The 8245-nt window shown below is 44.2% G+C and overlaps 2 protein-coding genes across 8 annotated transcripts in view; one reads left to right on the top strand and one right to left on the bottom strand.

Moving 5' to 3' along the window:
• Positions 1–1986: 1986 nt before the first annotated feature.
• On the top strand, positions 1987–5315 carry psph (phosphoserine phosphatase). Of its 6 annotated transcripts, XM_052617152.1 has the most exons (8): positions 2015–2120; positions 2756–2905; positions 3326–3475; positions 3675–3846; positions 3951–4085; positions 4308–4453; positions 4719–4867; positions 4937–5315. In XM_052617152.1, the coding sequence occupies exons 4-8, from the start codon at positions 3707–3709 to the stop codon at positions 5045–5047; spliced, it is 681 nt and encodes a 226-aa protein (XP_052473112.1). In that variant the 5' UTR covers positions 2015–2120; positions 2756–2905; positions 3326–3475; positions 3675–3706; the 3' UTR covers positions 5048–5315. The 6 variants fall into 6 exon arrangements, with proteins under 6 accessions (XP_052473113.1, XP_052473114.1, XP_052473115.1 ...); XM_052617153.1 differs by lacking the exon at positions 2756–2905 and having other exon boundaries at positions 1987–2120; positions 3668–3846; XM_052617154.1 differs by lacking the exon at positions 2756–2905 and having other exon boundaries at positions 1987–2120; positions 3590–3846.
• Positions 5316–5351: 36 nt separating this feature from the next.
• Positions 5352–8245, bottom strand: part of LOC128029387 (protein NipSnap homolog 2) — a 9187-nt gene continuing 6293 nt past the window's right edge. For both annotated transcript variants that reach the window (XM_052617147.1, XM_052617148.1), the window contains exons 7-10: positions 7164–7195; positions 6558–6652; positions 6269–6352; positions 5352–6160 (exon numbers count right to left, since the gene is read on the bottom strand). In XM_052617147.1, coding sequence (XP_052473107.1) covers positions 6096–6160; positions 6269–6352; positions 6558–6652; positions 7164–7195 — 276 coding nt within the window. In that variant the 3' untranslated portion in view covers positions 5352–6095. The remainder of the gene's footprint in view (positions 6161–6268; positions 6353–6557; positions 6653–7163; positions 7196–8245) is intronic.

Below are 8245 nucleotides of genomic sequence, written 5' to 3'. Positions count from 1 at the left end.
AAACAGAGAGAGTGTGTCTGAACCCCGAACATTATCAGGAAGGCTATTCCAGAGTTTGGAGCCAAATGTGAGAAAGCTCTACCTCCTTTAGTGGACTTTGCTATCCTAGGAACGACCAAAAGTCCAGCGTTTTGTGACGTGATGGGTTGTAGCGTGGTAGAAGGCTAGTTAGGTACGCTGGAGCTAAACCATTTAGGGCCTTATAGGGAAGTAATGATCATTTGTAGCTGATACGGAACTTAATAGGTAGCCAGTGCAGAGACTGTAAAATTGGGGTAATATGATCATATTTTCTTGACCTGGTAAGGACTCTAGCTGCTGCATTTTGGACGACCTGTAGCTTGTTTATTGAAGAAGCAGGACAACCACCTAGAAGTGCATTACAATAGTCCAGTCTAGAGGTCATGAATGCATGAACTAGCTTTTCTGCATCAGAAACAGATAACATGTTTCGTAGCTTGGCAATGTTTCTAAGATGGAAGAATGCAGTTTTTGTAACATGGGAAATATGGTTTTCAAAAGACAAGTTTCTGTCTAATATAACACCCAGATTTATCTGGTATATCATCAGCATAACGGTGGAAAATAATCTCGAATTTTCTAATAATATTACCAAGGGGCAACATGTATATTGAAAATAGAAGGGGACCTAGGACGGATCCTTGTGGCACTCCATATTTTACTGATGATAAATGAGATGACCCCCCATTTAAGTAAACAAAATGGTAGCGATCGGACAGGTAGGATCTAAACCATCTTAGAGCCTGCCTTTGAATACCTGTATAGTTTTGTAATCGATCTATGAGTATGTCATGATCTATGGTGTCAAACGCACCACTAAGATCAAGTAAGACTAGAAATGAGATGCAGCCTTGATCTGATGCAAGGAGCAGGTCATTTGTAATTTTAACAAGTGCAGTTTCTGTGCTATGGTGGGTTCTTCATACAGATCATTTTTATGCAGGAAGGTGCTCAATTGAGCAGACACAACTTTTTCTAAAATTTTAGACATAAATGGAAGATTTGAAATAGGCCTATAATTTGCCAGTACACTAGGATCTAGTTTTGGTTTCTTAATAAGAGGCTTGATAACCGCCAGCTTGAATGGTTTTGGGACGTGTCCTAAAGATAACGACGAGTTAATGATATTGAGAAGCGGTTCTTCGGCTACAGGTAACAGCTCTTTCAGTAATTTAGTGGGTACAGGATCTAATAAACATGTTGTTGGTTTAGATACAGTGATAAGTTTATTTAGCTCTTCCTGTCCTATAGTTGTAAAGCACTGCAGTTTATCTTTGGGTGCGATGGATGAAACTGAAGTGTTAGACGCTGTAGAATCTACATTCGTTATTGTATTTCTAATGTTATCTATTTTATCAGTGAAGAAATTCATAAGGTCATTACTATTTAACGTTGGTGGAATATTTGAATCAGGTGGCGTCTGGTAATTTGTTAATTTAGCCACTGTGCTAAATAAAAACCTTGGATTGTTTTGGTTATTTTCTATGAGTTTGTGTATATGCTCTGCCCTAGCAGTTTTTAGAGCCTGTCTATAGCTGGACATACTGTTTTCCAAGTTCAGTTTAATGGGGGAACAGCTTCTAATGTATTAGAGAAGATATAGTGACCATGTTGCAACACCATTGTTACCCTCCACAGGAGTGTCTGACCAGCAAAGATCGTCTGTGAGGACACACAGGAAACCAGGGTAACTTCTAAGCAACTAAAGGTATTTTCCACTTTGGCTGATAGAAATGTTTAGGAGTCCAACCAACAGGAGAACAAGAATGGTGTTGTCCTGCAGTTTACTAAAGATCATGTGGACAAACAAAAGAAAAGTGGGTCATGCAGCTAGACAATGACCCCAAGAAAACTCCAAATAACGGTTAAAGAAGGACAAAGTGAGTGTTTCAGAATGGCCGAGTCAAAGTCTGAACTTTAATCCAATTAAATCCAATGTTGTGTAAGGACTTGAAGCAACAGTTCATGTGACGAAACCCACCAACATCACAGTGTTGAAGTGCTTCTGTACTGAGGAATGGGCTAAACATCCTACGAGCGGTTGTGCAGGACTGATCAACAGTTATTAGAAACACTTACTGCTGTTACTGCTGCAAAAGGTCAGACCAGATACTGAATGCACTTACTGACAGATGAAAGTATATGTTTTTGGCTCATTAGACTCCTACATAAAAACATGCATTAAATTAACCGGGAATTGTTACCGCACTTACATACTATGGCTCTTTTGTTGGTTTGATTGCTTCTATTGTCCTCATTAGTAAGTCGCTTAGGATAAAAGCATCTGCTTAATGTAAGTGTCTAAAACTTGTCTAACTTCATTGTGAGATGTAAACTAGCAACTGAGAGAAACTAACTCGGACACACCCTGGATTTACAGACAATGGTAATTATAACAATTGCACAAGAGCCTTTTCCAGGACAGCTCAGGCTTGTAAGGTGTATAGTTCATTCTGATGAATGAATGTGTTTGATGGCAGTAGATATGAATGACTGGCTGATGATCTGAGGCAGGGTGATCCTCCCGAGGGGTTCATGTGAATGGACGGCAGACAGCCAACAGTCTTTAAACGGCAGCTAATGAAGTTTCTGTATTTGCATATGCGACATGGTGATTCACCTGAATCCATGTATTTAGATGTTTAGTTCAACGTTCTTTCTCAGGGAGAAAAGTCTTGATTTAACTAACTGTAATAGTATTGTAACTATTTATTATTTTATTTTAACATGGTAGATATGAGTAAAGCAGTGATGCAATAAACTAAAGAAAGCGGACAATGTTGCCAGACCATCTGCATCAGTTTATTCTTGGCATATTGAAAAAAAAAAGGAATTCTGTGATGTGCATTCCACCCACTCTAATTGGAAACAAATTAGAAATTAGGTAAGAACAAACAAAACAAAGACAAGGTTGAGTGTTTTTTTTTTTTTTTTAAGTCCCTGAAACTTCATCAAAGCCGGTGTCCTGACGATTTGTGCTACTCTCAAATTTTACTACCTCCCATTGAAACGGACAGTAAAAATAAACAATAAATAAAAATGCTACACATAAAAATGTTTATATTTAAAGCCTATATCTATCCCGTCTCTAAACCAATCAGTAATGCGAAGACAGTAATTATGTGTTCAGCGTGAGAAACTGACGCAATATTGATGTGCGCATGCGCAGTAAGCCCTGGTAGGACGAAATATCAGGACACCGGTCTTGTTGTTGTAATTTTATTTTGTAGGATACATGTTTTAATTATATACTGAACGTGTTCAATAAAGACAATAAAAAGTTAACTCGTATTTCCTGTTGGAGACTCCTGACCAATCAGCGCGGTCGGTGAGTGAGGGGTGTGATGTGATTGGCCGGCTCAGAAGCCCGCACCACTCAGAGCTGCACTGTTCGCCGGAGTGAAGCGAGCTTTCCTGCGGACACCGGAGGCGTCTCTCCCCGCCCGTGCATCAGGTAAGCCGCATTCATAAGAGCTCGTGAACTTACACAGTTCAGTGTCTTGTTGATGTGTTGTTGTGAGCAAATGTTATCAGAGCTGTGTATGAGTGTGTGCCGGTGTTTGTGCAGCGCGTCTGAAGCCCCTGAGGCTGATGCAATAACTGCTCAGATGAATGAACGCGTTTAACGCCTCGCTGCCGCTCTGAGACTCTAGGTTCCGCGGCTGCATACTAACCAGTGCTCAGCATGACCACCGCGGCGCACACACAGGAGCTGTTCCGTCGCGCGGACGCCGTCTGCTTCGACGTGGACAGCACCGTGATCCGCGAGGAGGGCATCGACGAGCTCGCCAAGTTCTGCGGCGTCGGGGACGCGGTCACGGAGATGTGAGTCCCTCAGACAGACACACAAACATTAACACATTAACACACGTGTGCTGGAGCAGCCTAGCTAGTGCACAAGTGCTCATGTAGTGTGCTGTGACCCGCAGGACCCGGAAGGCCATGGGCGGCTCGGTCTCATTCCAGACAGCCCTGAGTGAGCGTCTGTCCATCATCAAGTGCTCGAGGGAGCAGGTCAACAAGCTGATCACTGACCACCCGCCCCAGCTGACCCCAGGGGTCAAGTGAGTGAACCGTCCTGTTCCTGGAGAGATGCTTCAGACCGGTTCATTTAGACTGTTTTACAGTGACCGTTCTGCTCAAGTCTCAATACACAACAACAATAATATTATCACTCAAAACAACTGCATTTTGTTAAATATATGCACTGTATTGGTAGTTTCTCTAAACCTGTAGACATGAGATGAAGCTCAACACCTGTAATGATGTGTGTGTGTGTGTGTCAGGGAGCTGGTGGAGAAGCTTCATCAGCGCGGCGTCCAGGTGTTCCTCATCTCCGGAGGCTTCCGCTGCATCGTGGAGCACGTGGCCTCGCAGCTCAGCATCCCTCTCCATCACGTCTACGCTAACCGCCTCAAGTTCTTCTTCAACGGTGAGAGCTGCAGCCGGCTAACACCAGTGTGTGTGTGTGTGTGTGTGTGTGTATGTGTGTGTGAGTGAGAGAGCGCTGCAGCCGGCTAACAACAGTGTGTGTGTGTGTGTGTGTGAGAGCTGCAGACGGCTCACGGGCCGCGGGCGCTAGCTGGGGACTAACACCTGTGTGTGTGTGTGTGTGTGTGAGAGAGCTGCATCCGGCTCACGGGCGCTAGCTGGAGACTAACACGTGTGTGTGTGTGTGTGTGTGTGTGTGTCCGCAGGGGAGTACGCCGGCTTCGACGAGTCCCAGCCCACAGCTCAGTCCGGAGGGAAGGGGCGGGTCATCAGCATGCTGAAGGAGGAGTACGGCTTCAGGAACGTGGTGATGGTTGGAGACGGAGCCACGGATCTGGAGGCCTGTCCTCCTGCGGTGAGTGCTGCGTCTGCTCCAGTGTGAGGACGAGTCTGAGCTCAGGCTGATGCTGTGCTGTCTCCTCAGAGTGCTTTCATAGGCTTCGGGGGGAACGTGGTGCGTCCGCAGGTGAAGGAGAAGGCCTCGTGGTACGTCACCAGCTTCGGAGAGCTGCTCAAGGAGCTGGAGAAGATCTAGAGAGCAGAGATCTAAAATCATGCACTAGCTTTGTGCCTTTCCTAGTTTTACCTAACGCACAATTTTTAATGATCAGATGTTTTTAGAGTTTATTGAAAGGATTGTTTATATAGAAGATGATGCGCACCAGCCGAGGTCCGGTGTACTGTACAGTTAGTGTTTTAACTGATGAAACTGGACTAATGTTTAACACTATATCATGTCTTCATCATGTGACTGTCTACTTCACTAAGTGTATTTGAAGAGAGAATAAACAGAAGTAACAGCTGTTGTGTCTTTTATTATCAGAGTAAACCCGACAGTGTGTGGTAGAAGCATCATGTATGATTTATTGATTACAGGACTGACCTGATGAATCAGAGTACAGCAGACTGAGCATGCCACGATCACACCAGAACTAAATCAGTCAGAACCGCAGGCATTTCACAACACAAAACACTTGAGTAAAAATCAAATACAACTAAGAAAAAAAAATCCTTTTGCACACAATATGTCCCCGATGAGGCTTGTCCAGCTCCAGCTCCACAGATTGGCTTAAACAAGGGCGATTTAGTCCCCAACAGTGTATTTAGACTTCATCTTAATATGTAGGATGGGTTCTGCTGTATGTTATTAAAACATTAGATAGTCATCATGTGTGGGGGATATATTTACACCTTATAAATATGTAATAAATACAGGAGTAGACTGCAGCTCTTTCTCAGCAGGGTGAACAGGAAGCGGTTCATACACAGCTGCATTAACTGAGGCTTTCAGATATGAGGAATCAAAGATGTACCGAACCAGAAAGGGTTAATACTCTACACCTACAGTCATTTAAAGCACTTTTACAACCCTTCCTTTAAATCCTCCAACGAAACTTTATTTAACAGATCTCTGGCTGTGTTTCCAGGTAGATTTCAGATCACTGACAGTAATAGCCTTCAATCCTGACTTCAGCTGGGTCTTCTGCTCAGAACAAGTGTGTGGTGCGTGATGGGAGACGGCAGTGAAGGTGTCTGATGTCTGGAGCTCATGGGGATGAATTGGTGATGGTTTGCTGGACGCACTACTGGAGAGGAGATGCTTTCAGCGGGATCATGATCCTGGACTCCATGTGCTGAATGAGAGGCACTGAAAACACAAACATCAAAGATTATGATATCACCAGACACCAGCGATTACTTAATGTAAGGAAACTGGCTCTGAATCTGAGTTTCCATGCTGTGTTGGAGTGTTTACCGGTGTAATAGACCACTTCATCCCAGCCCTCGTGCTGCCAGGCAGCGTTCCTGGTGTCCTCTCGGGACTGAAGGTCCTTATACGCTGAAACACATGGACACCACCGTACATCAGAGCGGCTTGATACTGACTACTGTTTCTAAGTAGTGTCTGAAGGAAATGAATGTAAGATGTGCCCTTAGACTGAAGTCTCCGGGTCGTAGCATGTGTGACTCGGTCTGAGCTCACAACCAAGCTCTGTTGCAGGAAGCTTTACAGAAGTAAACGTGACTTGTGTGCTCTTTCTCACCCCAGAGATGATGGACCATGTAGAGGTTTCCAATCTGAGAGAAGAAGCCGCCCACTGCCTCGCGGTTGTGCTGCCGGTAGCTGATGGCTCTGGCCCTGAGGAACAGGAAGAAGAATCACATAAAGACCAATCACTGACGAGAGCTCTGCTTCAACCAGGAATGAAGTGATCAGGCAACACTGATGAGCTTTCAGGCTTTATGTACGCTGACTCGACTCGGTGATACTTTCTTATTAAAAACACACGATTCCCTATTAATTCAACAGAATGTAATGGAGGAACAAGGGAACACTGATATGACGCCACTGCGGATTCACTTTTATGATGCCATGATCAGTGCACTTCTCTATTATAGATCAGTAGATGTAACACACATCAATCATAATGACTTCTGACTTCATAAACACTCCAGGAATGAGAGACTGAACTGATCTGAGAACACGTTCTATAGCATTGAGTAATGAGCTTGAAAGCATTAAATATGCTACACTACAGCAGTGCATGCACACAAATACACTTCATTTCTATAATCTGAATTCTATTTTGAGCTCTTGACATTATAATTCAAGTTGAAACAGCTCTGTTGTGTAATGCTTGTGCTCTTACCAATAGTTGCCCCATTCAATCATGGTCCCCGGCTGCAGGAAACAAGAAAAACAGCTGCATTACTAAACTAATGAGTGTCATTATTAAGAGAGATAAGATCTCACACCAACAGCTTCAGTGAATCAGTGCCAAACACATTCAACAGTGTTTCATCACCGCTCCAAAACATTATATACAGCTGGAACCAGGACTACCACACACACACACACACACTCACTCACTCTCTCTCTCTCTCTCTCTCTCACTCTCACACTCTCTCTCTCTCTCTCTCTCTCTCACACACACACACACACACACACACACTCTCAACTAGGGCTGCACGATGTGTCGTTCAAGCAGCGGTATCGCGATGTACGAACCCACGATAGTCACATCACAGGATGTGCGATGTAGGCTGTCATAGTTGATCCGTTATTCATTAACTGTACGGGCCAGCTGCTCCCCGGTCCTTGACCAATGTGATTCACGGAGAGCGCACGAGAGAGAGAGAGAGAGCGCTTCAAACAACACGAGCGCTGTCTTGCTCTCTCTCCCTGGCGCATATTAATCAATTGACACGATGGTGTCGATGTTTAAATCATTTAAAAGGAGAATGTAAATCTGCTCACCCCATTTTTGTTTGTAAGAAAAAAAAAATATCGCAATGTCATTTTTCCCCCAATATCGTGCAGCCCTACTCTCAACACTCACTCACTACCACTCACACACACTCTCTCACTCACATATGCTCACTCACACACACACACTCACACTACTCTCACTCTCAAACACACACACACACACACTCACACGCACACACTCACACGCTCACTCTCACTCAAACACACTCTCACTCACACGCTCACACACTCACTACCACTCTCACACACACACACACACACACACACACACACACACACACACTCTCACTCATTCTCACTCTCACACAAACACTCATTCTCTCTCTCTCTCACACACACACACTATCATTCACACACACACACTCACTCACTCAACATACTCACATGCTCACTCACACACACTCTCACTCTCTCACACTCGCACACATACTCTTTCTCATGGACACAAACACACACATACTC

The sequence above is a fragment of the Carassius gibelio genome, chromosome A15, assembly GCF_023724105.1.
Source record: "Carassius gibelio isolate Cgi1373 ecotype wild population from Czech Republic chromosome A15, carGib1.2-hapl.c, whole genome shotgun sequence".
In the NCBI taxonomy this organism is placed as follows: domain Eukaryota; kingdom Metazoa; phylum Chordata; class Actinopteri; order Cypriniformes; family Cyprinidae; genus Carassius; species Carassius gibelio.
Note: the sequence above shows the minus strand (reverse complement) of the source record. Positions and strands in the feature narration are given on the sequence as shown.